We start from the raw sequence: 27,311 nt of genomic DNA, 5'->3' as shown, positions 1-27,311 counted from the left end.
GTATTTGTCATATTTAGGTCAGAGAAAGGTCTGCTCGTTCAGTGGCTATGTCGCGTCCATCACGGTCATCACTGTCTGCTTCAACCCCAGATTCACTGAGTGACAATGAAAGCAGCTTAGGTGCTGCAGGACGTTACACACCACGAAAACCTTCTTACACAAGAACTCCTGGATTAACACCAGGCGGTTCACGTGGAGGTTCTAAACCGAACTCTCGTCCGGCTAGTCGTGCAGGCTCGAAACCACCTTCTAGGCATGGATCTTCACTATCACTAGATAGTACAGGTAATACAAAGATTGAACCCTTATCATGATATCACAGTGCTTAAATTTCAATAACTTTTCCAGATGACACCCCAACACGCATTCCTCAAAGACGTCTCGGTAGTACATCGACACCAACTTCATCAGCGACCGGCACAACGCCGCGTCCATCTCGATTGTCAGTAACATCAACTGTTACTACAACAACTCGTACACCGATATCGTTCCGAACTAACGGTGTACCAGCACGAAAGACAGCTTCTGGTTCCGCAAGCCCAGCACCCACAAGGTAATTCCTAATTTCCACTTTTAAATAATTCTAAGCTCATCAACTTTCATAATTAAAAATCAATTGAAATATTGCATCCTTTTGGAATGTCTCTTTTTATTCAATTCTACATTTAATAATTCGCTTTGTTATTAATATCTTAATTTTTGCTTTCCCTCAAAGATATTTTTTTCAAAAAAGATATTTTAATTTCTAAATGTTTTTCTTGCATTTATCCTCCTTACTTACTGAAAATAATCAAATATTAAAACACAAATCGAATTGGCACCACCATAAACTAATGATTATTGCAAAACTTGAAATCTACAAACTAAAACCACTAAAATATACTGAAAACACACGAAAAATAAAATTGGTAACGATACAGCAATGGCGGAATAAGTAGATCATCTAGCATACCGGCCCTAAGTGCATTAAGTGGCTTACGAACTAGGTAAATTGTTTTCTTGTTTATGTTTTCTTATATTAACTTTTATGTTATTCGTATTTGGCTTGATTTTATTAGATAACAATCTATACTTGCTCATCTTTAGGAATTAAATTTCACTTTATACTTTGCTTGCCTAATTTAGTGAATGTTTAAATATCTACGAAAGCCTTTTCTGCTAGACATCCCATTACATTCATACATTCATTTATTTTTAAACGTGTCACTATTATTAGGAGTAGTTGTAAGTAATTTCCAGTAAATCATATTAAAAATTTGATCCTGTTAATATAAAGCCGCTCACGGATACCAGTAAGGCAACATTCAAATGATAAATCATTTCCTTCGAGTGGCTCCAGTTCAGCTACGAATAGCTTATCATTAAGCAATTCAGGGTAAAGTAGTTTAAAGAAGAAAAATTCGTTGTGTTGGTGAATTTCCTTTTAAGTTATTTCGTGTGTCACTGGTTCTGTTTCATCTTTGATTTTTCAGTTCGCTTCTTGCGCTGCAAACATAGATATTTTTATATACGTTACTGTGTCATTTTTTGCTTCGCAAAGCGCTTCTAGTTTGTACCCCAACATTGAAGTCTCAAGTCGTTTATAACACGTCGACTGCATTCCCTTCGCCATGATATTGAGTAATTATATATACAGAGACAATTACCCAAGCCTTGTGGCGAGTTAGAGCAATTAATATAAAGATAATAACCCTGCCTAGCAGGCTAACTGGAATTTTTATCCCGATTTGACTGAGATATTTATTCAACATTGAGTTGACTGATGTTCCACGTCCACCCTACTATTTAAACCGTTTTATTACCATTGAGGTTCGAGTCGCGATTATTTAGTAAGAAAGGCGTTCTAATCACTGATTTCCCCGGTCAACAAGTATACAATCACGTCTATCCCTTAATTTTAAATTTTTTTTTGTTCGTATACGGAGATGGAAAATCTTAGAAAGACACGCCTGCTCCCGCCACAGGATTAGAACGGACGCGTGTGGGATTTACATCCACCGAAAACCACCCCGGGCTCTCCAGCTCCAGCTCCGGGAGACCACCATTTACATATTACTTCGCGGATTGGATTTGCCTTTAGACACTCGCACGTCCGCTAATTTTTGGTTTCCTCCAAATATCTTGACTTCTCATCCGCCAAAGTCAATCAGGCTCTTTCTAGCCACATCTGCTGGGTGTTTTGCTGCAATAAATACAGCCTGATCATCTGCAAAGCTGACAATCGTAGCCTCTTCTCGGACAGAAAGAGCAAGCAATCATTATACATGACTATCCATAGCAGGGGACCAGTAGTTGGTTGACCGCTGTGGTGCCTCCATTGTTACGATGTATTGTTTGGGTACCTCATCCACCCCGAAGCAGAAAGTCCTCTCTGAGGAGTAATTTTCGACCAGATTTGATTAATATCTGGGAACATCTATGCCAGTCAACGCTCCTTTAATTCAGTTCTAGTTGGTCGGGCCTAGTTTTCACTGCCAATTTCAAAGTTCTGTTAGGAATGCCATCTAAACCCAAGGCCTTCTCATCAACAATCTTACCACATACTTCCCGCAGGTCCTTCCCAGTTATTGTAGGTACTACGTACTCGTTCAGTTGGACCGCGGTATGTCTTCCGTTGTTCCGCGGTATGTCTTTCGTTTCGTGGTGAGGAAACAGAGTGGCAACTATCTCTGTCAGGAGGTATGCGCACGTCACCTGAGGTAATCTTCGCAGTCTTTTCACTACCATTCTGTAGATCCACTCCAAAGGTTTATATCGGTATGGTCACAAAACTGAAACAGTTCTTTTTATTCCTCCGAATGGTTTATTTTAAGCGACTCCAAGTTAACGTGGAAGCACCATATCCAGCAACAATATCAGAAATCCTGCAGATTGCTCTGGTGCTGTAGGAATGCGATAGGTAAGACCTGGCGACTTTCACTAAAACGGATATACTCGATGTATACATCCATAATAAAACCGATTTTGATGTATGCGTGTATCTTCTGGTGGCCAAGGCGGAACTTTGCTAACAGCAGGAAGCTACTAACGCAGATTCAGAGACTTGGTTGCCTAAGTATCACGGGAGCAATGGATACTACGCCGACTGTGGCACTTGGAGCTATCCTAAATTTACCCCCCGTTCACTTGGGGGTGAAATGGAAAGCAGCCAACGACGCATATAGGCTCAATACCATTGGAACGTGGAAAGGCGGCCAATCACACGGTCATACGTCTATCTTGAAAAACATCCGATAGCCCTGATGCCGACCGATCATATGGTTTCCAGATTCGTCTTTAAAAAGACATACACTGTCTTAATCACCGAAATAGAAGAATGGTCGACAAATGATCATGAGTCTTTTCAGATTACAGAGTTAATAATCTTCACCGACGGGTCAGTGATGGAGGGTGGATCGGGTGTTCTCGGAGAATCCGATTATAGAACTGGTCCGACCCCTCGAAAAAATAACGACCATATTCCAGGCGGAGATATATGCCATTTCATTGGCAGCAAAAGAATGTCTGGGATAAAAGTGGAGGGGTCGCACCATTCGAATCTGTTCCGAAAGTCGGGCAGCATTATCAGCACTAAATGGCAACGGCATATCAAATGAGTTGGTGTGGAGTTGTCATCAGGTGCTGTTGAAACTTGGCCGACTGAACGAACCATTCCTGATAGGGGTGCCGGGGCACTCTAACATGGCTGGCAATGAGGAGGCTGACAGACTGATTCGCCAAGGGACTGGATCCGCAATCTACTGTCAAGTCTACTCTGAAGGGTGAAATTGCAAGGATCCACGCAGCCGAGTGGAGAAATTTGGACTCTTTCCGGCAGGCGAAAATCCTTATGAAAGAGCCTAGGGCCACTAGAGCGGCATTTTTGTTGTCCCTTAAGAAGGGGGACATGAAAACCCTAGTAGGGCTTTTAACGGGACACTGCTCCTTAAACTACCATATGAAAAAGATTGGGTTAGTGATTTCGGCTATGTGCAGCCAATGTGAGGAGGAGGAGGAGAAGACGGCCCTGTACTTTTTATGCAGCTGCCCGGCATCCTCAGATCTTAGACGAAAACACCTTGGCAAGGTTTTCTTCAATGAAGAATCTGCACACTCTACCACTGGAGAATGTTCTTAGATTTGCTAAAGCCTGCGAACACCGTAGGCGGGAAGCCATTGAATAGGCGATTTACGGGGATAGTACAATGTGCCTAACAATGGCCTGAGTCCTCGGAGCTGCGGCTCCCCCCAGTAAACTAAACTAATTAATTAACTACCCTTTGACAAAGTCAGGACTTCGACACCTTAATTTCCTGTCTTCACTAGGCGTTGAGTTTCCTGTTGGAAATTGAACGCCTCGTCAGGAAGATATTAGTATAGTGTTCATTCAAGTGCCTATTCTCTTCTTCAAGTAGGCACTCACGTACGTTAGGTCGACAATCGAACCAAACTCTTCCTGCGGAAGGTAGGTCCAATTAGCCCTCATGTCTAGCTTCCTTCCAGTCTGGCAATTTAGGAACTGTGATCCTAAACTATTCTGACTGACCTCCGTTGCGTAGTCTGACAGTGTAAGACCTGGTCGGAAATGATTTCCGCAATATGGCCAGACGAATACCCTTGTACTAGCATAGCTAACGACGGGCCTCCGCACTCCTACCCTTGCCCCTAACATATCTGGGATTTTCTCCTTCTTGGATTCGGATTTGGGTTTCTTGTGTGCATTCTATTCTTGTGGACTGATCTCTGCTGCTCTCCTCTTGTTCAGTTCCGCTATTGTTGGCTTAGGTGGTCTATCCTGAGTCTCCTTAAAAACTTTCCGGTTCCAGGCGTTTCTCCAGGTAGCGCTGACATAACTACTAAAATTCCTTGTAACGTTTTTTCTTGTCATTCTTGTTTTCATGTCGTGATGATGCAAAAGCCGCCAGGACAGGCCATCTTCTTGGTTTCCCTTCCCAAGAGTGATTTTCCTACGTGCATACATTGCTTATGCTTCAGTGAATAACCCATTCAAGGCAACCCATCCGAAAAAACAGCGCACTAACAAATCCCAATTATCGTTGTCTCTTGGGTGTTCAGCGAATCGAAATTTGTTGCTTTCAGGTTACGATTATTTAGTTTTGAAATTGGTTGAATACATTTTATTTTATAAATCTTAGTGTTTCTGCTTAGAAATTGTACAAAACCAAATGATAATAGACAATAAATGGTTGTAGGCTGCCCAAGCCATTTGTACAATATAAAATTTACTGGCTTTGTACGTGGCGTGAATCGATGCTTTTTTATGTAGTTGAGATAATTTTCTGGCCCGAATTAATATCGTTTGTAAATTTTCATAGGCGTAACTTGAGTGGAAGCTCAACACCGTCTGGAATGCAGACCCCGAGGAAAGGATCAATGGAACCACCGACAAGTGCTCCACCGCGGAAATCACGTGGAGGAACACCAACCAGCCAACGGGAGCCTTTCAGGCTATAAATGACATCACCTATTCCGCACTAAAACATCGAATGTATTTCTATCATTCTTTGCAGTGTTAATTGAAATTTCCCTAATTTCATAAATAATTACTGTTCAGATGTTTAACGAGAAGTGGATATTGTAACAAACACACTTACTTATTAAAATGCAACGGGACCATTTTGTTTATGTAACTTTTAAATTTACGTTATCTTGTGTTTATACATTAGGAAAATGTTATGTTTGCTTGTTAGAATACTATAAAGAAAATGAAACAATTGCCAGCAATCAGATAAAATTATGTACCACGGTACATACTACGCCAGCTGAACATATACAAACAAAAACATACAAGATACAAACAAAAATCAGAAAGACTAACATATTAACAATGGATTTCGAACTGTTGAAAATGTTATATACTAATATACCTACACCCGCAACAACGTCACAGTTGATTAACAAACGTTCGGAAGTGAATAGAAACATTTATGAAAAATACATATTTCATTTTGTGCCGAGTGCACAAAACCATGGGTTTATGTAAATAGCAGTTAGATAACTAAACAAATTAATTCGTAAATTGTATAATTTTCTACTTATAGTAGTTATTTGGTTAAGTGTCAGTAAAACTATGAAAGTGAAAAAATGATAACTGAAGTAACTAAAACGTGATTTGGTAAAGAATTCGGATGAAAATATAAAAAATGGAAAGTGTACGGAAAATTTATTATATTTCGAATAGTGCGAAACGCTTGATTATCTTGTACGAAAGAAATCGCCAGTTTTTTCGTATGACAAAATCGAATTGTTTCGCTAATGAATAATTACATAATTCGTAAACGCCTAATACATATTCTCTGCCAGCTACTATTCCTAGTTAATAGTCATAAATAAAGAAAGAAATTTAATTTCACTATAAATTATTCATCTGAGAACACTGTAGACCGAACACCACAATAACAAATTATCTTAAAATATTTTTTGTTAGATTCATAGATATTTTGATTTTCCGTGCGCATATATAAAATATGATATATTTTTATTAATAATTTATAAAGTAAATTCTTTTTTACTAAAAAAGTCATAATTTTAAGCTCAAAGTGAATATAAAAGTATGAAAGTTATAAAAAAATAAAAAATGCTGATAATATAGTACCAAGAGTTATTAATTTATATTTAACATTTCTACTCGATTTATATTTTTTGTTGTCATTTGTTTGCTCTTTATTTAAAAAGAAAGAAATATTGCTACTTATCTATCAAATGTGTTTCATTTATTATTATTTATATTATTCCTCGGAAGTTGATTTTTGTTACTTTTACTTTATAATAGCTTTATTTGAAAGGGAGGAAAAATACAAAAATAAAATCTTACATATAAGCAAAGCGATAATATTATATTGTTCTTTTCTGCTTATTACAATCGAGAGTATATTCTCGACCAAGGATTCTTTCTGATGTAGCATTAAAGCTATTAACAAGGATTGCAAAACTAATCTGGCTTTTTTATGTTTTCCTCTTACCTTTGTGTAACTCGAATCCAATCCATATGCCAATTAATTTATAACGAACAAAAGAATCAGAAAATATTGTAAAAAATATGAAAAATATGGATATATAATAACAAAATTTGCTTAATAAAACGAAAATAATATAACGTCAACGGTTTTTTGTATTGATACAAACTTACCAATTTAATGAGTATAGTAATTGGGAGTGGCCAGAATAACCATCCAATCGTGAAGTGTAAATCGACCCTGTGGGTTCATCAGCACCCACGTGACACGCGTTTGCTAGTTAAACTGTGTAATATGCGGGCGCTTTTGATATGATAGATTGAATGGTGGCCAAATGGGCAGACGCGTGGAGCATTTAAAAGAAAACTAGAGAATATCTAAATAAATCGATTCTACAAGGCCGAACTGAAGACTGAATTGTTTCAAATAAACTTGTTATCTGTCTCGATTGAGCTTACATAGTTTCATTCTATCTAGAATGCACTTATCGCTCCTTTGGCTTGGGATATACAAGGTAAGTAATATGCAAAAAGATATCCTCAAAGACCAATTGTGTGTATGTATGTTAGTATGTTAGATGGGGGAGAAGGAAAACCTCTACGTACGTCGAACTTGGTGGTATTCATTTTGTTTCGCAGGATTTTCGTTAGTTGATGTGATGCTAACCGCCGCAGCCGGAGCGCATTATCGTCATCATCATTATCAACGGTGCAACAATCGGTATCCGGTCTAGGTCTGCTTTAATAAGGAACTCCAGACATCCCCGATTTTATCCACGACCAGACGGTCGTGGTATCGCTCATAGATTTCGTCGTTATATAGGCTAAGCGCGTGTCTGGATAGCTGAGTGGTTAGAGCGCAAGGCTGTCGTACGGAAGGTCGCGGATCAAATTTCACTGGTGGCAGTGGAATTTGTATCGTGATTTAACGTCGGATACCAGTCGACTCAGCTGTGAATGAGTACCTGAGTTAAATCAGGGTAATAATCTCGGGCGAGCGCAATGCTGACCACATTGCCTCCTAGTGTACCGTTACGGTCTTGAATGAAGTGCTCTAACACACTTCAAGACCCTGATCCAATATGGATTGTTGCGCCAACGATTATTATTATTATTATTATATAGGCTACGGAATCGTCCATCCTTACAGTCTTTACAGTAAGAGCTTTGACCCTATGGTGAGACGTTTCGAGCGAAACAGTTTTTGCAAGCTCTGTTGGCTGCCAAAAACCGTACGCGGATTTCATCGTCACAGCTGTTATCGGTTGTAATTTTCGTTCGTCCACCATATACTTCGTCTTGCTTTCATTAATGTGCAGCCCAAGATCTCGCGCCGCCTGCTCGATCTGCATGGAGGTAAACTGTACATTTCGGGTTGTTCTTCCCATGATATCAATATCGTCAGCGTAGGCCAGTAGTTGGGTGGACATGAAGAGCATGCATGATAGGGCATCCTCTTGTCTTAGACCGTTTTTGATGTTGAATGGTCTCGAGAGTAATTCTGCTGCTTTTATCTGGCCTCAGACATTGGTCAGGGTCAGCCTAGTCAGTCTTATCAATTTCGTTGGAGTACCGAATTCTCTCATGGTCGTGTACAATTTTACCCTGGCTATGCTGTGCAAGTGATGTCCATATTTCAGTGGTTGGGTCAATGATGTTCTAGGCGTATGGGGCTATCCGGCCTAACAAGATAGGGGAGAATATCTTATAGATGGTGCTCAGCAACGTGATGCCTCTATAATTGCTACACTGTGTGATATGTATGAGACAGAAAATGTCTCTTTACCAGTCGTCAGGCATTGATTCGCTGTCCCACACCTTGAGCACAAGTTGATGAACCACTTGGTGTAATTGGTCGCCTCCGTATTTAAGCAATTCGGCTGTAATTCCATCGGCTCCTGGCGACTTATGATTTTTGAGCCGATGAATTGCACGGACTGTTTCTTCTATACTTGGTGGTGGCAGTATTTGTCCGTCGTCTTCAGTTGGTGAGACCTCCAACTCGCCGATGTTCCGGTATCCAATTTTCTAAGAGAGTCCAGCTTGGTCAACTCAACCCTTTAAAGGACTCTGCACAGCATGGAAGTCTCTTTTCGACTTCCAGTTTCTCACAGCATGCTTTAAAAGCGCTTCGCTTCGAATGTTTTACTATCCGCCTATATTCACCCTGTGAGTTCCGGAAGTTTAACCAGTCTGCATTCTTCATTCACAATTCCTCTGATTAATTTCCTGAGCTTTTGCAGCTCGCGGCTCCACCGCCTTGGTCTCGGGTAATTGGATAAGTCTCTTTCAAGGATTCTAAAAGTGTGCAGTTGAAAGTTTCAAATCGAACTTCAATCGCCAAAGGAGTCCTCAGTCAAGTCAGGAACTGTTTTTTGTTGTCTAGAAATTCGTAAAACTTTGTCCAGATCGTTTTCTTAGGATTCCATCTTTGTATTACAGTCTGTTTATCTGCGGTCAGTCTCTAATAAACTCTAGCAACTTTGAAGTGCATATTCTTAATGTTTAAATTACTTCCCTTCTTCTTCGCCTCACAAACGTAGGAAGTGATAAAATCAAATAGCTTGTCTCCTCTGGGATTGTATTTTTCCCAACAAAAAATTGAGTATGCGCATCACAACCTATTAAGAGTTCAGCAGCACTTGATTGACATCAGGATGCTAACCGCTGATCTCTACTGATCCGTTACCACAGATTTTGTTAAAACGAATCCAGGGATCTTGAACCAGGAATATATAAGTGTAAACTAAGTGTAGGATTTATCCGTGGGAGAACGTGAAACCTCCATAATTCATGCCTCGGCCGCGACTTGATTGCTCAAAATTGCAGGTGGATTCGAAGCTTGTGACTGCTTACCACTTGGAACATTATAATCTGTTGCTGATATCTTCATGTGTTTTGAATACGCTTGGTGTACTAGGGGTGTTCAAAGGGAGAAAAGAAGAATGTTGACTCAAATTAATATTAAGATAAGGATGCTTTGAAAGAGTTTTGCATTTGCGAAATGATAATGATATTGACACGAATTAAATAATTTAGATAATTTGAAAACTCATATTGATATGTAATAATGTGTCTTGGCTGAATTACTATCATGAATGGAACAATGTTGTATTATAGGAAAAGTTTCGGTTAAGGGTCAGCTTGTGCATATAAGTCAAGACTGGTATAACTAATTCGCGTGGAGCAGAGAAACCCCAGAAACGATGACCACCATCTAGAGAGAATATTCACGATGGATCACATCCTCAGTCGATGTCTTCCTTGCGTCAGATCGTCAAGCGGCGCGGTCTTTGCAATTCCCACTGATTTTTGGCATCCTAAGGCCATTAAAATGGAGGACGCCCCCTCCCCCGAGCTCTATGGGCAATCTTACTTAGGATTTTTTTTTAATAAATCCACACATAGCTAAGACTACTAACACTCCTGAAGACATGTATGGGGGCGTTGTTGTACTGACAAATACAGTCTTCATCCTCTTTCTCATCAATGAAAGAGTTAGGAGCACCTACAACGTTTCATTGTACATAACGGAATTAATTTTTCTAGAAATGAAGCAATGAGTCGCATAAGACCTCCTCCTTCAAAATTGCTCTTCGACATATGAACATCTTCTTGTCTTATTTCATGGTAACAACAGAACAGGTATTTTTTAAGAAACTGCTTGCACTTAGTTTTGTCCCATTTTCTGTAAGAAGTTAATTGCAAGACATATACAATGTGTCTGTTCAACATAGGAAGTTCTAGCAGGAGCTCTTTTACGGGGAAGGAGGCTTTACCAGAGGCTGACCAAAAAAATAGCACAAGGAAAGTGGTGCTCCAGATCAACGAGGGCGTAGTGCTTCGAGTTACTGAGGAGGGCTGCGAGAACAATGTGATAGGATCAGCGAAGTCCACGCCCCAAATCTGGATAGCATCCCTAACAGAGGCTTGAAGCTGACAGCTGAAGTACCTCCGAGGCATGCCTAAAAGAAGGAATATTCCCTGCTCAGTGGAAAAGGCAAAAGTTGGTGTCGCTTTTCAAGTCGAATAAGCCGCTTGCAGAGCTAACAAGCGATTTCACATTGGCAGTTTGGTTAACGAATCAGTTATTTGGCATCTTGGAAACGAAACACATCAAAATAATATGAAAAGAAAAAACTAACAGAAAATTATTTAGTTACAATGTAATACATTCACTGTAGAATATATCAACGTTTTGAAGAAAAATTTTCTGCAATAATCCTAAGTTCCTGCATGCCTGGAGTGACTGCTTAAAAAATCTTCAGAATCAAAGAGCGAATCCAGTTCAATTTGATTGTGGTAACTGATATTGTTCGGTTAATAGGATCACTCACATAGTTTTTCATATGACTTCGCCCGTTTAACACCATTATCCTCCCGCTTAATGGGATCGCTTTTGCGCACAAACAACTTTTCACTTGTCTGTACCTGGACTTGTATCGATGTATTTCTCGTTTTTGAATTTTTCGAGCGTTTTCTCTTTTTAGCCTAAGTAACAAAACTCAATTAGCAAAAATTATACAATACGTCGAGAAATGAACTGCTTTCAAAACGTTGTGCCACAGTAAGGCCTTAGTTAGCTTTGCTAAAACAAAAAGGACCAGACATTTTTTTACACGCTAAAAAAAATAAATTTAATGAAGTATGTATTTCTTCTTACGTATGAATCAACGATTATAAACGAAAGAAACTGCCAAACATTTAGCAATTATTCTAATAAATCCTATAAGTTCCTTGTGTTTGATTCCTCAAAGTTCCACTGATAAGACGTCAGTAAAATGCATCAGGCGAAATATTCTGATAATTTCAGACCAGTTCAACTGACAAAAAAGTGACAACCTGTAATGGACCATCAGAAAACATGAAAATGACCCTCGTTAGAAATCTGAAGGAGATTTTTTGGATAACCGATTGTAATTGGTCAATCGAAAAACCACAAACCCGTCAGAATACTCATCAAGAAAATTTGCCTGATACATTTTGCTGACATATTGTCAGTGGAATGTTAGGGAGTGAAACACGCAAGGATAATCAGTTGTTCAGCGAAATTGTTTTTCAATCAGTAGAAAATTCATATTGGTTTATTAGACCACTTCCGATATGTTGAATATCTGTGGAAGTAAAAAATAAAAATGCACTTTAAGTTAATTCAATGAAATTATTTTCTTTATTACAAAAACTATACTATATACAATGCAGTAATATAAAGCCATTTCTATGTGCAAATTTATAAAGAATAAAGTTCATATGCCATCAATTTTACTTTGTCAAAGTGATCACGTTAAATGAGGTCTACTGTATAATTATTATTCATTAAAAAAGATGCACTTAATAAATCACTTTGGTATGTATTTGCAAAATTTCAGTTCATGAGTAAGCCAAACGGCAAGTGATAATAACACGAGTGATCCAGATTGATGCGCGGCTGCCAAAGAGACCGGAACATATGTCAATAAAGTTGATATACCTAATAACACTTGAGTCCATCCCATAATCGCGACAGCATTTGCAGCAGAATATGCTCTGCGAGGTAGAATTCTACGTCTAGATAGAAGCCATAGTCCAGAAATAAGAGAAAGTGTTGTTACGCCCAAAATTCTGTGATTAAACTGAACTGTAGTAGGATTTTCTGTTATATTAGAAAGTTTTGGCTCAAGCGCCATAATATCACTGGGAATCCATCGATCAGCCATTTTTGGAAATGAATTGTATACAAGTCCGGCATCTAAACCGGCCACAAATGCTCCGGACAATGCTGTTAAAAATATCATGCCCTTGGTGGAATGCGCAAACCAGCGGAATCTTTTGACGCTTTTAGTAACTTCACCTCTCAGTTTTTCGGCAGGAAGTAAATGATCTAAAGCTGACCATAGGAATAATGTATACAAAACAAATGCAAATGTTAAATGCGATGCAAGGCGATACTGTGAAACTCGTGGGACGTCGCTCTCTTTATGGAAACGATCTTCTAGTCCTGATTTTACCATGTACCAGCCCATTAAACCTTGTGCTCCAATCAAAGCCGCGAATGCTATTGTACGTATTTTCATTCCACGCGAAAAATATCCTCTGGTCCAGAAATATACAGCTGGTAATGCGAAAAAGGCTCCTATCGCGCGTCCCCACATCCGATGTGAGTATTCCATCCAATAAATGAACTTGAATTCTTTTAAAGTCATATCTGGGTTTTTGCTGAAAATATAAAACGATAATTTGAATTACTATCATACTATTTATACTAATATATATTACTATTAAAATATTCATTGGTTCAACTATCGCCCAATACTTTGCATATTATGGTCGGTTCTTTACCCATATTGCAGGGTTTTTAGGTTTTCTCATTTAATAACAAAGTAGAGGAAGAGGGGCAAAGTTTTCTTGGTTTTATAAAAAAAAAATTTGTTAAAGGCGGACTTTTGTTATTATAAATTAGCAAAAAATTACAATACCAAATTCAATTAATCAAAAAAATATTGAATAGAATGTTTTTAGTGTAAAAATTTTCAGTAAGACTAAAAATGACTCATTCTTTCCTATTTGGAAAACCTTGACACCTACGGGCAGCATTATCTTTCGAAGTAATTATTAATATTGCGACGAAAATCATTTCGGAGTTTTAATGCGAATGGAAAATTAATGCGCAAAAACACTGGAAATACCATATTTAAGTGAATTTGCTCCATATCAAGACTATGTTTTCTCCCTTTTAATGCATAATATTCCTGAATTTTCCATAATTAAGCCCATCATTAAAATTTGTACCATTGTAACGCCAACACTCTGTAAAAAGTCCTTAACGCTGTGTTTGACAGGATCCTTCATTAAAGAGTCAGGTTGTCTTCTGACAAGAAGCTTTCTTTATAGAAAGTTTAGTTCCAGCTCTTGTATTAAAAAATAATCTCCATAACAACAGAAAAGGAATACCAGAGATATCTTATGGCTGTTTCGTTTCGTATACAAAAAAACACATATAGGGATAGATCTGACCATCCTAAATATAAATATGCAAAAGCTCAAAATGAGTGGTTAGAGCACAAGGCTGTCATATGGAAGGTCATAGATGAAATCTCACTGGTGGCAGTGAGATTTGTATTATGGTTTGACGTCGGATACCAGTCGACTCAGCTGTGAATGAGTACCTGAGTCAAATCAGGGTAATAATCTGAGTCAAGCGCAATGCTAACCACATTGGCTCCTACAGTGCTACTGTAGTGTATGGTTACGGTCTTAAATGAAGTGTTCTAACACACTTGAAGGTCCAATTGGATTTTTCAAGCTCATAATTCCGAATGATTTATCGCAGCGGAAATCAAAATTTCTCAGCTTATATACATGAAGAGTCGACCGAAGTACAAAATCGTTTTCCTCAGAGTCCAATGCATTTTAATCTTTACATTCTACATATACTTACATAGATCTACAGATCTTTAATAATAAAGTTTTTGATGTTGGTTTCCCAGTAAGCAAATGATCTCACCTTACTCTCCTCCTGTTATTTTTGATTCAATTTGGAGGATGTCTTTGAAGAGCGCCGCCCTAAAAGGGCGATCAGACCCGAGTTTACAAGAAACTCATCTGAAATAGCTCTTGCCACCAAGTCCCATCGTATCTTATCTGGTAGCATGGGAATCAGTAAGGTCCTCTAAAAGCATATGGTTGAGGATAATTAGATAGAACTTGTATCAACTGCACTCAGTTTGAACCTGTGTTACTCTCTAATTTGGACCCCAAACCAATGCTTGCCCGAAAAGGACCGTGGAATTATGCATACACGGCAGGCACTCACGTACACGTATAGGATTTTCATTCAATTTGGGGGTTTCACTCTAGTATTATATCATAGATCAGATTATCAAATTTTCATTCCAAATGGAGCGAACAATTAATCAATTATTAACAATAATATATATGTAAAAGCACAAATAAAGTTGAAATTAATGTCCATGTTTTTTTTACAGTATATATATAATGTAAGAAAAGAACTAGGTGTTTTTCCTTATACTGTAAATATTTTTATTTTCCTCCCGCATACAATTGTTTCGGAGACCACGTGACTCCTTCTTCAGTGCTAGTGCCTAATTAATTAGGTGCTTTAGGTAGGTAATAGCTTTAGTTGCACCATTTTTAAATATTTTCCTTTATTTTAAACTTATATAGGTACCACACAATATGCATTAATCAATGTTGCTAACAGCTTTTCTTAATAAATATTTACTTACAAGTTATAGGAAAAAAACAAAAAATGTCATTTCACCTACTGCAACTATATGTGACCCCTTAAGGGACAATGACAATACCGCTTTAGCAGCCCTAGGTTCTCTCACAAAGATGTTCAGGAATTTAAATTTGTTCATTCGGCTGCGTGAATTTTTGCAATTTCACTCTTCAGGATAGACTTAATAGTGGATGAGGGGTCTCTGGTGATGTGGGTCATCATGAATGTTTCGTTAAATTGGCCAAGTTCAAGCATCAACTAGTGACAACTTTACGCCAACTGGCTTGATATGTCGTTGCTATTCAGTGCTGATCACGCTGCCCGACTCTCGGAATAGGTTCGAGTGGAACGAACCCACCATTTTTGTCCCAAACATTTTTCTGCTGCCAATAAAATGGCATTTACATATTTTCGCTTGAAATATAGTCGTCATTTTTCTGAGAGGTCGGGGCAGTTCCATACTCGGGTTTTCCGAAAAGAAATCCTTGACTGACCCGTCTTTGAAGGTTATTAAGACTTGTGCTTATCAGTTGACCATTCTTGTCTCCTGGTGATCTAAAAACAAATCTGGAAGCCATATGATCAGCAGGCATCAGTCTCACTTGATGATTGACACGTGATTTTTAAATAGACACATGTTCGTATGATTGGTTTTTTTTAAAATATTAGTGATCATCCCCTTCTCCTCTTTTACCGGCAAAGATCTCAATTTCCCAAGATTCGCGGGGAAAAGTTAAGGCCCACGAACTTGATTCGCTTGAGCCCATCGGCAGCAAAGGTAATTTATTTGCGGAATAGTCCGTATCCGTATGTTACGCTAGTTTGCATATCATTTACAAGAGGTAGAACTTGACAGGAGGTTATGCGATTAACAGTCGTGGTGAAGTGCTAACCATTAACGCCCCTTTACAAGACCATTGAAACGCTATCGACCACCTGCAGCATATGGTGTCCAAACTATTGTTATTTGCAGTGGCTTCTCTTCGCTTCTTTGCCACTGCGCACGTTACACTGCACTTCTCGAACTTTGTCATGGTAATGAAGTTCTAGCGCGTCGCATTCACCCTGCTCGCAACATAGCTTTCAACCCTTTAAGTTCTTCGATCCGTCTTCATATTTCCATAGTTAACTAGGTTGGTTGACGCTTTTTGATTTCGATGTGGTCGGTCTGACTCTTTTTATTTTGTTTTTAAAAATCATTTGTGCCCGAACAATGTGCCACCAATGATGAAGATAGTTATGTACGGTCACCATTTAAATGCCTTCCAACAAAGTGTTATACTCGAATTCTCCTTCAATTGAAAGGGGGAGAGGACTCTGGAAGCGCTCGATACCATTGTTAAGGAGACTATGTATACTCCAGAAATAAATCAAAGTTTATTTTTCCAGCCAAAGGTCGTAGCCATTGAGCCAGGTGCTGTTCAAAAGGCTTACGTTGACGTTTTATTCAAAAAAACACAAGGACAACTCGTATCGTCAAGCTGTAGCACTGCGGCAGTGAGTCCCACTATGCTACCTAAGCTCGGCATGGTACGTACAAACTGTAAAGGAATATCAGAGGATTGCATAGAACTAAATTAAAGGCAATTTTCAGGGAAGTGACGCTAGTATCAAGAGGCTCCAAAACCATCAATTTGGAGGCGTCGCTAGGATGAACCCGATTTTCTAACAAAATGACGAAAAAACAAGCTTTATCGTCGCGCTTCCGACTTTGCGTGGCAGCTCAACTGCTGGTTTGGCATCGAGTCACCGAATTTTTCTGCTTTTCTATTATCTGTGTTCATATTGTGAACGCGAATTGCTACTTTTAGGTTTTAGAGTTCATGCGGTTATTGTTTTAATACGAAGATTCCCAATTCTTCTACAAAACAATGCCGCATTATTTTGATACATAGCACTGGATGCGCTCAGAGTACTCTGGTTTGGTTGGGAGATTTGACATTTAACTTTTACTAATTTCAACAAAAAAGAACCTCACTCAGCATATCGATGAGGATTTCTTTCTTCAACAGCCAACGTCGTAGATCTCGAATTGGTAGCAAAGGAAGTTTGATAGAGAATGAGAGAGAGCCCTCTTTTCATAAATGAAGAATAGTTTTTGTTAAATTTAGAGCAGTATGCAATATTATATAAAAGAGACAAGTCGTTTACGTACATTTTAAATTCCGGAAATTGTTTGTAATGCTCGAATTCGGCTATCCATTCCTGTTCGGTTTTAGGTCTTGATTCACCCAGCAGTTTCCAATGCACCATTGAGAGGCCAGACTCGGTCAATCGTGTTACCCCACCTAGAATGACCAACAACTAAATTATCCAATAACAACCATCAGTCATCGGAACGAAAAACAAAACTAAATGGGTCAGGTTTGATACTGAAACCACGAACTATCACTTATTAGAATATTTTTTAGCAGACATTTGTACAATTTTATTGTGTTATAGTGTTCAACTTTTGACTTAAACTAGTTTTGATGCCTTAAGCAGATCGTGAAGTACTATCAATCGCAACACTAAGCACTCTACAAACACTGCAAAGGAGAACTATATAACCGAAGGTCGCACCTAAAATGACCGCAACAAAGACCATTCCACTGCATCCCAGGAGCCATGTCCCGACGAGTTTTTGCCCTTTCTGCTGTGCTCCAGAGTTTGTTGAACAAATGGCCACTTGGGGCAAGGCCTTTCTAGGGACCAAGAAAGTATTCTGAAAATAGAAATTCGTAGAAAAGGCATTGATGTCACATGATTTTACTTAGAGAGTTGAAAGTCATAATTTACCTGCAGTTTGTTCTTCGGTACTAGATTCCTTTGCTTTATCGAGTTGGTCATCAAGTTCCTGTATAAATTCGTGTGTCTACATAGTAGGGAAGGACGAAGATTGTATGCCGTTGAAGAGATCAAGCCTGGAGCCAATCTTAGTGCCGAGTTCATTTTGCCGGCCGGGTTTTTGTCATAACCTGATTGTGCTTCAGGGACTGAGGCTTGTCAGCACGTACACAAACTTTTATATAAACACACGTACTATAGAGCTATTTGTTGTCGATGAAACGAAACAATTACCCGCCCGGAAACTCTCCGATCTATTGCAAACGCAGTAGGTCGTTCCGATGATGATTGCATTCAGAACGTCACAGTGACAACCACAAGTGCTAGAAGCGCGAATGGCGTTTGAAACATAATTGGCTGCGCAGCGAAGCTATTTGAGATTGAATAAGCTTGTCCAGGATCTAGACACCGTTATGTGTATAATTTCCAAAAGTTTATTGATCCACTAGTTTGTCGCCTCTAAGGTATTAACTTGGAGCACAAATGGAACTGAATCATGCCAGTTTGTTTGTGGACCATTTATAGGTCAAGGCCACATTTATTACAGAATAGCATTCATCTCATCACATGATTTTAATTATTGGTTCAAGTCATCAAATAAAGTCCTGCGGAGACACAGGATACACATCCCGGAAGTTAAATGATCATTTCCTACAAATTAAAAACTTGACGAAACTGTGCTGACAATTGAGCGGGGATTCGATCAATTCAGCTAATGCATTTTGACATGTGAGGACAGCAGATGATTTGAGGTGACGGCTGACGCTCAACAGCTGATTTTGTTAACATTATTATTTTCAACACCAGTCGAAAATTATCAGTAGGTTGGATGCTTTGTTTCGTTTGTTGACATTTCGCGGTCTCTTGTCCTCTAAAAATTTAGCGGTACGATGCATCCTTTACTTTTACTGTTTGCTTGGCAGTGCACACTCGTAAGTATCCAAGTTTGACTCAATAATTTTGGTTTTTGCACTAATTCTGTGGATGTAAATATCTTTCAGTGATTTCTTAGATCCATGCCGTATCGCGAATCTTTTTGTAAAGAATATTCAGTGTTAAATGGGTGCTAGGTGTTTGTTGCATCGACTGGTTGCGTAAATTTCTCTAGATTGAGGTGTTGGGTTGTTTTGTCGAATTCGATACTGAGCGGAAGAAAATGTTCAAATTCTCTCAATTGGTTTCGAGAGCGTGCAAACCAATAAGCCTAGAACAACTGCTGCAGTCCAATTGCATTTGCCAAAAAATACTCGGTTACCAGTTGTCATCATCATCATCATCTTCACAGAAGAAAAGGAGATCGAGCAAACAAAGATCCACTAGTCGTAAAAAGTTCTCAGGACCAGAAGTTACCGGAAGTAATTCGACTATGCAGGATGAAAGTGTTCCGTGTATAGCGGAGGATAAAAATCTGTCGTCCATGTCCCAGTCTTGTTCCACAAATAGCTCGGTAGAATGACTTGGAAACAAACTGCAAGTTAAACATTTCCTGATATTTTCCTTTCAGGTACCATCGGGACAAGAAACAAATGCACGCAGAGATTTTGAAGAGATACACTTCGCTAGTGATATTAACAAAATGGGGAGTACTTCTGACCAATCCAAAGGGACACTCTTCACTTTTATGTCGTACAACATTTTAGCTCAAGACCTGTTGCAAACGCACCCGTATTTGTACAAATCCTGCAACCCGAAACATTTGGAGTGGAAGTTCCGATTAGACCGTCTTGCAAGTGAAATCCTAGCCATTCGCCCAGATATTTTGTGTCTTCAGGAAGTTCAACAGAATCATATTCCGTCAATTTTGAAGGCGCTGAGCGCGCTGAATTTTGAACACATCTTCAAGAAGAAAACGGGAATGAAAACGGATGGCTGCGCTATACTTTATAACAAAAACGTTTTCGACTTAGTTGAGAAACACACTGTGGAATATTACCAGCCAAATGTTAGGGTAAGTAATCATTTAATTTTGTAGGGAATTCCAGTTTTGTCTCAGGATTTCTCCAGTAGACCTTTTGGACGATATATACTATTCACTATTCGTCAAATTAACTTTTAAGTCTATAAGAGATGAAAATAATTCCATATGTTTCAAAACAATTTAATTTCAAGGTGGATGTTGATAGAAAAAGCTGACGGGTGTAGTTTTAATAGAGGCTATGGTGGCAGCAGATTTTCAATATGCAGTTTAGAGAAAAACGCATTTAAAAAGTAGAATGTGATTTTTAGCCATAAAATCTTAACTGACCATTAATCTGCTATACCTAGTCCATAAACCCTAGGTTTCTTGAAGAAACACATGTACAGCCTAGGCTTCAATTCTTGTCCTTTTAGTGAAGTCATTCGAACGTTATTCGAACCGATAAATACGCGTTTTATTACGGCGACCGACATAAATTTGGCGTCTGACATATTTACGTATTTAACACAATAATTTCCGAAGGACTCCGAATATAAAAAAATCACTTTGCCCATATATTCTACACTATATCTAGATATAATTGATGCCAGAAAAAAAAATTCGATTCCGCGGATCCGACACACGGGGGAGTGGGTAGCAAAAATTGAAAAAAAAAATCAAAAATTGTTTATTAGCTTAAAAAATTCTTCAGGTTGTTCTGAATCTAGTGATAAGTCTAAAAATCATAACTGACAATTAGAAGAATTTGAAAAAAATTATTCAATTTAATTGTTATGATTTGTGAGCTAGCGGACCATGAAATCAGTCAAAACCAAGACTATTTCATATTAAAGAGATGACATGTGATGAAACAATATGATATATATGATGATATATTATATCATATGAAGAGAGCTATAAAAAGAAACTAAAATGCATAGATAATTTTTTTTAATTAATTCACAACTTTCGATACATCAGAATGTTCCCCTACTATAGGAGGTGCCACCTTCCTCTTCCAAATATGATTCTTCCAATTTCCTTTTGGCATTTCTCGTTCTTTGCCGCGCTTTTTGTGACGTCTCCACATTTTTGCTTTCCGTCTTTTGAATTCTCTCGATGTCAGACTTCTTGAGAATGCCACAACAGAACTTCCCTGGTTCAATTACTAGGTGATGAAGGACTCTACATCGGGCTATATTTCCGTCATTGCAGGTAGTTAACGCATCATAACCCCCAAACTCAAAGGTGGTCTTTGGAACGCGAGCCCAAATGACATTATTGAAACTTTCGTTCGGGTTTTGGGTTCGGCCATGAACATACTTTCGCAACAAGTCAGGGTGGGCCAGTTGTCGAAATTTAGGCTTTATTTCAACCATCACTGCCCTTCTCAGGTGAAAATGTTTTGAATGATCATACGCAGTATTTTCATTTTGACATTTCAGAAATTTGCACCAAGATGGTTTGCCTAGGCCATGAATGGGGTGTTCGTTAGACGATACAATGTTGAAAAACTACTTTTACCCAAATTATTACCCAAACTGCTTCTTTTATACTATCAATAGTATTGTTTTCAAGTTGACGGATAGCATTACCATAAAAATTTAGTATCGCTTGCATCCGTCAACCTGTTTTTTCCTCCAATTGGTTTTTCAATTTGGAGTTTTTTTTTCCCCCAACTTTAATTTTAAATTGCGAAGACGGGTCCCCATTCTTTTTTGCACATGGTCTATGCAATCCAATTTGCGTATTTCGAAATCTGGTCCATACACCAAGGTACTCCTTATCACGCACATCGCAGTCCTGTTGTGACCTCTCAAATATCTGTTTGGCCCCAGCAACTTCCATCGCCCTCCTGGAGCCAATGAAATTGCCTGGCTGTCGCCATCATGCTCATTTTTCAGTTTGCCAGAGCAGTGGCATAACTTTGACATTACTGCAACGTCAATGACTTAAAATAAAATAGAGCATAGAATTTTGACTCAAATAACTGGTTTTGTGTTGCCCTTACCTTACAAGTATCAATGGAGGTCGCACTGACAACACCATTCAGGGAAGTGTAGCCTCTCTTTTGCCATATGTCATCGAGAGCCACACTTATGTCCCTACAATTCGGTTCCACGGCTTCATTTACTGCATTCGCCATTGATCCCTTGGCCGCCTCTTTGGCAGCAGAAGCCAAGATGCTGTCGTATGCAACATGTTTGGTGATGGGAGGAGGCAGGTTCATAAGGCCGCATAAAATGTTGCTTGCAGTAGGACCTTTACCGATTGACCTGAGGGCATAGGGGAACCTGTCAAAGTCGGTTTGACCGCCTAAAAATATATATAAATATCATAAAAAACAAACTCAGAGAGAAAAAGCGACATTTCCACAATAACATCATATTTGCCTTCTTCCGAGTCATAAGTAATTTTAGAACAATTCCAAAAATTGCACAATTTTTGCACAGCAATTGAAGTTTCACAGCAAGACCACGTCTGAAAATTACTGACACCCCTACCTTACCATGACTAGTTATACAACAACTCATGTTCCCCAGAGATTTATTGAGAATTTCTATTCGAAACATAATGATTGGTAAGTAAATGAAAGTAATTAGAAAAATTGCAAGAAATTACTTTACATACCAAAATTTATGAAATTATTATTTTCATTTCCCTCCAAGCTGCCGTACTCCTCTAACTGGTGACTCACTTCCGAGAAGGAAGAGTCAAACGATTTTTCTGAAAGGGAGGATTCCGGGGTGGTCACCCTTTGATGTACTTCCTGTACAGATTCTGTAATGGAAGGTCCGGGTGTTGGCTCTGGTCTTCTTCCCCTAAACATTCTTTCCTTTTTTAAAAAACACGTGTGCTTCGGGGCGTCGCATAAAACTAATATAAACTAATATTAAATGACGCGAAATAACATAAGTTGTTAAAACACGAATTGAGGTTCACTTATACACGCTTCTCCGGGCTTCACATATGTCGATTGATCTCGATTTTTTTTGTAGAATCGATAACAATCGTTCTCGCTGCACCCTGCAGGGATAGTAGAGGGTTGAAGCAACAACTATATGAACTGTATGAAATATGAATCGCCGCGTTTTTTGCCTCCCCTGAAAAATCACGTTTTTTCCGAATTATGTTCCTTTTTCTCGGAACCAGATGAACTAATCGTTCTAGAATTTAGAGTATAGATTAATGCTTCTTTTTTCACTATGGTAGAACAATTTTAAATACATTACGTACATTCCGAAAAAAATATCAAAGTAGGAAGAACAGCGGGAATTTTTTCACAATTTTCATGTTGCTCTAAAAAAAAGAGTACAATTTAGAATCATTCTTTCTACCTTAAATGTCAACTACAGATAAACTGACAAGATTTCAATAAATTCGGACTATTACTTTTTGAGAAAAAGGATCAAATATACGAGGTGTTTTCCCATGTGGATAAACTTGCTACCCACTCCCCTTAAGAAAATTAAGCGTAAATCTTAGTTTAATTTGACGAATAGTGAATTTTTCTTGCAAATAGTATAGAAAAGTATATGACTGAATTGCAAGCTAGAGTTATTATGTCGCCAGCAGTACTAATAAAAATAGTTTAGTTTACTGGGGGAAGCTGCAACCCCGAGCACTCAGGCTATTGTTAGGTCCATTGTACTATCCCCGTAAATCGCCTATTCAATGGCTTCCCGCCTACGGCGTTCGCAGGTTTTAGCGAATCTGAGCACATTCTCCAGAGGCAGAGAGTGTGCAGACTCTTCATTGAAGAAAATCTTGCCAAGGTGTCTTCGTCTGAGATCTGACGAGGCCGGGCATTTTTGTCGCATATAAGAATTCCGATGTAGTGGAAAAGAATGCTTTCCACGAGCAATTACACGCAGTTCAGGGGAGGCTTCCTAAGGTGATATTGTGATCGTGAATGTTGATCTGGATGGCCAAAGTGAGGTCTGACAACATCCTACTCGGAAATGCAATAGAAACACGTTGTTGGTGACCTCAACGGCTTTCATGGCCTCGTCATTGGTGGTACATTTTTTGGGCACAGAGCATACCATAAGATCAGTTTGGTTTCAACTAACGGACACCGTACGAGCAATCAGATCGAAAGGGATCATCATCTGATGGTCAGTAACGTTCCTACTTCTTACAAGGTTGGGGGCTGCGACTGCATCGGCCGCTCGCATGATCCAACTGTCGCTCGACAGTGGGAGATTTATCTCGCTGATTGGACGGCGGATACATTGAGTAACCAGCCTGAAAACATCGATGAGCATTGGGCTCCCACCAAAAGCGCTTTTTTCTCGAGTGCTTTTTTAACAAATTATTGCTGACAAAGGAAAAAATCCTTATTATAATATTCTAACCATTATGGGGGAGGGGGGGTGAATTTGTTAAAAACCTAACAAGCATGACAAACTGATCACCTTATCTTTACCGCTTTGGAAACTGGTTTCATGCTCTGTCAAAATCAGGTAACATGAGCTGTTTGGATTTACATTTAGAAAAAGGATGAGCAGAGTACCAAAGAACTTGAATTAATAATAATTGATTGAAAATGACTTTACTCCGATACTAATTGCGATCTTGTGGAACCGAAAATTTGGTGAATATAAATTAGTTTATTTAATAATAAAATTTGTTATTAATACACTAATCAAAAAGTTAGTTCATAGTTTCTTTATTCATGTATTTACAGTATTTGGACCGTGAAAATGTAGCCCTAATAGCAAAGCTCTGCCTCAAACAGCAACCCTCGTCATGTTTCATCGCATCGACAACCCATCTTTTGTATAACCCACGACGTCAAGATGTTCGTCTTGCGCAAATCCAGTTACTTTTAGCGGAATTGGATCATATATCTTTTAAAGGATTTGATTGTCAAGGAAAAATACGTCGCTTACCTATACTTCTATCGGGTGATTTCAATTTGAAACCACATTCGGCACCTTACAATTTGCTCACCCAAGGAAATCTAGCTTATCACAATTTAACACAACGGACTTTAGAGCCACCCACCGATGCGAACCTAGCGACAACTGGACATATTTTTTTACCTTCAGAACTCGGTATAAATGATAATTGTCAACACTACGATGTAGTCAGTCAAAGCTATAAAGGACAAGCAAGGGTAAGTAAGCAATCAAGAGGACAAATTTAACATAAAAAAATCGAAGAATCACACTCCATGACTGGAACAACAAAATCTTCTCTTTCGAGTAAGTCTCTCTACATTTTTATCCACTATCATTTCAGATACAAAACACTGACAAAAATAGAATGTTGGACGAAAATAGAGATTTTAGTAATAAGAACCCTGATGAGAAAGATCCACATAATTTATTCGCGACTGGTCAATTACGACACGCTTTGAATCTAGTATCTGTTTATGATCATCACAATAGAAGTGAAGCAACAACCTTTCAAGATAAGTGGGTAACCGTCGACTATATTTTTTACAGTCAACATTTTAGTCCAAGCGTCGATTCTGATTACGACGGTTATTTGATATTGCAGTCTCGCTATTCGTTACCCTCAAAGAAAGATTGTTACAAAATGAATCTTGTGATACCAAATGCGTACCTAGGCTCCGATCACTTGTCATTAGCAGGAAGGTTTTATTTTCAGGGCCCGAAATCGAACGGAAAAGAATGCGTTCCCAAAGATAAATAATTTTAAGATTTGAAGGAATTAAAAATTTCTGAAAATACATATATGGTCACCAATGTGGAGCAGAAATTGTTTTAGATACGTTTAAGACTTTGAGTTTAGTAATTTATAATTTTGACTACTGTTGCTAGTATTTGCCTGGGAAAATTGGTATTAATATTCGAGATACAATGGAAGTAATTACTCATTTTCACGCAGATGTTATGGCGATTTTTTTTTTGTGAATACGTTAACCTGTAAAATAATTTTCCAAAAAATTTTTGAAACCCGCCATGTTTATTGGCAGTCACACTTCGACATCGATTTGTTAATAAGTTTAAGCGTAAATGATTTCTCATGAACCTCGGGGATTTTTCGAAAAAAGAAATGTAAATATTTTTTTGAAAATACAGCAAAATTTTTCAAAATTGAATTTATTTTTTCTTGTCCGCTGAAGAGTGTTACATACATTTGTTCTTATCTTCTTTTTTATCGTTCACTTGCGACTAATACCTTCGCTATGACAACAATAATTTGCTATTTGAAACTGCGTATCATCGTCCTCTTAATAAAATTTGAAGTCTTGTTCTGCCAGAAATGGTACTTAATGCAATTTGATTATTCGATGTGATGATGTTAGAGTTTTTTTTAATTCTAACTTTGATAATAAAACAGTTCTCATTTTTAAGGGTTTGTGTAAAAACGAAACCTTATTAAAATTGTTTGACTGTCTGTCTGGCTGCTTTTCCGGCTTATTTGCTTATCACACACGTTTTTCTCAGAAAAGGTTGCACACTGAGGTGAAATTTGATGGACTTATGCACACTAAAAAATTGGAAGCATACGGTGAAAAGCAGGATTTTGCGTGGATTTTGAGGGGGTCCTAATGCAAGCGAAGAGGATGTATAATATTTTTTTCTCTGAATATAGCCGTATGGAGTATCGAACGAAAGGTTTTTAGTTCTCACAAGAAATTATTATATGTCGGGTTCGACCTGATATAAATTTCAAAGTATATGTAATTATATAATCTTATATAGCTCCAAAAAATATAATTTTATTCGTTCTTTTATCCATTAGATATATTGATTTCCTGAATTAAGAACCGGAATCGAGTTTATTTAATATAATTATAAAAGAACAAGTTTGAATTGGAGAAATAAAAATCGTTAAACTTTAAAGAATAAAATCCGCCTCGATGAGCTTATACATCTTTCCACAAAATTAAACATTCACCGTATTTTTTCGAAATTTGTTAACAAATTTTGGTTTCTTGGGAAATTTGTTGATTAAGATACTTTACTAGTGCATAAAGCAAAATTACTTTATTTCCGAGTTATCACAATCTCGGCAGATGCCGGATTTTACCTAATACTAGCCAAGCATTAAGGCTCGGACGATCACGAATGCAGAATGGTGTACTTCTGCATGGTTTGAACCAGACTGTGCGAAAGTCCCAGGACATCAAGGGAAGCCGTCAGGGATTTAGGTACAATACCTGTAGCTGACAATATTATGGGAACTACAACCACCCGCTCGAGACGCCAAATTTCTTTGATTTCCCGAGCTAGTGGCTCATAGCTCACCTTCTTCTCCACGTATTTCCGTTCGATGTTGCTATTATGGGGGATAGCAACATCAATTATATACGCGACCCGTCTTGTCAATTAACAGTACGTCAGGCTTGTTATGTAGAGTATGGCGATCAGTCAGAACTTGTCGGTCCCAATACATGCTGTAAGCAGAACTATCAAGTACTGCTTGCGGCTCAT

The 27,311-nt window shown here is 38.4% G+C and overlaps 3 protein-coding genes across 51 annotated transcripts in view; 2 read left to right on the top strand and 1 right to left on the bottom strand.

The window, feature by feature from the left end:
* Positions 1–7,102, top strand: part of LOC119653756 (dystonin) — a 525,582-nt gene extending 518,480 nt beyond the window's left edge. For 30 of the 48 annotated variants that reach the window (XM_038058717.1, XM_038058714.1, XM_038058716.1 and 27 more), the window contains 4 exons: positions 18–285; positions 349–553; positions 1,277–1,375; positions 5,316–7,102. In XM_038058717.1, the coding sequence (XP_037914645.1) occupies positions 18–285; positions 349–553; positions 1,277–1,375; positions 5,316–5,454 (711 nt within the window). In that variant the 3' untranslated portion in view covers positions 5,455–7,102. Of the gene's footprint in view, positions 1–17; positions 286–348; positions 554–920; positions 987–1,276; positions 1,376–5,315 lie in introns of all 48 variants that reach the window. The other 18 variants (XM_038058727.1, XM_038058736.1, XM_038058735.1 and 15 more) reach the window with 4 other exon arrangements.
* Positions 7,103–12,102: 5,000 nt separating this feature from the next.
* Positions 12,103–18,358, bottom strand: LOC119654224 (cytochrome c oxidase assembly protein COX15 homolog). Its single transcript, XM_038059441.1, has 4 exons — positions 17,955–18,358; positions 17,739–17,880; positions 17,332–17,464; positions 12,103–13,150 (listed from the first exon to the last, which is right to left on the bottom strand). The coding sequence occupies exons 1-4, from the start codon at positions 18,105–18,107 to the stop codon at positions 12,295–12,297; spliced, it is 1,284 nt and encodes a 427-aa protein (XP_037915369.1). The 5' UTR covers positions 18,108–18,358; the 3' UTR covers positions 12,103–12,294.
* A 381-nt stretch (positions 18,359–18,739) lies between these two features.
* On the top strand, positions 18,740–25,972 carry LOC119654222 (protein angel). Of its 2 annotated transcripts, XM_038059439.1 has the most exons (5): positions 18,793–18,934; positions 19,004–19,449; positions 19,507–19,950; positions 24,590–25,021; positions 25,147–25,972. In XM_038059439.1, the coding sequence occupies exons 2-5, from the start codon at positions 19,159–19,161 to the stop codon at positions 25,561–25,563; spliced, it is 1,584 nt and encodes a 527-aa protein (XP_037915367.1). In that variant the 5' UTR covers positions 18,793–18,934; positions 19,004–19,158; the 3' UTR covers positions 25,564–25,972. The 2 variants fall into 2 exon arrangements, with proteins under 2 accessions (XP_037915368.1, XP_037915367.1); XM_038059440.1 differs by lacking the exon at positions 19,004–19,449 and having other exon boundaries at positions 18,740–18,934.
* Positions 25,973–27,311: the final 1,339 nt, after the last annotated feature.

Source organism: Hermetia illucens, chromosome 4 (genome assembly GCF_905115235.1).
Source record: "Hermetia illucens chromosome 4, iHerIll2.2.curated.20191125, whole genome shotgun sequence".
NCBI classification, from domain to species: Eukaryota; Metazoa; Arthropoda; class Insecta; order Diptera; family Stratiomyidae; genus Hermetia; species Hermetia illucens.
Note: the sequence above shows the minus strand (reverse complement) of the source record. Positions and strands in the feature narration are given on the sequence as shown.

What these genes read in the sequence shown, in the direction of transcription:
- LOC119654224 (XM_038059441.1), bottom strand. Translation starts at nt 18,107, where the DNA reads ATGAACTCGGCACTAAGATTGGCTCCAGGCTTGATCTCTTCAACGGCA. An exon ending in TACCGAAGAACAAACTGCAG is followed by an intron (nt 17,881 to 17,954) that starts GTAAATTATGAC and finishes TTCTATTTTCAG; the next exon opens with AATACTTTCTTGGTCCCTAG. An exon ending in CTTTGTTGCGGTCATTTTAG is followed by an intron (nt 17,465 to 17,738) that starts GTGCGACCTTCG and finishes TGGTCATTCTAG; the next exon opens with GTGGGGTAACACGATTGACC.
- LOC119654222 (XM_038059439.1), top strand. Translation starts at nt 19,159, where the DNA reads ATGTTCAAATTCTCTCAATTGGTTTCGAGAGCGTGCAAACCAATAAGC. An exon ending in ATTACCAGCCAAATGTTAGG is followed by an intron (nt 19,951 to 24,589) that starts GTAAGTAATCAT and finishes ATGTATTTACAG; the next exon opens with TATTTGGACCGTGAAAATGT. An exon ending in GCTATAAAGGACAAGCAAGG is followed by an intron (nt 25,022 to 25,146) that starts GTAAGTAAGCAA and finishes CTATCATTTCAG; the next exon opens with ATACAAAACACTGACAAAAA.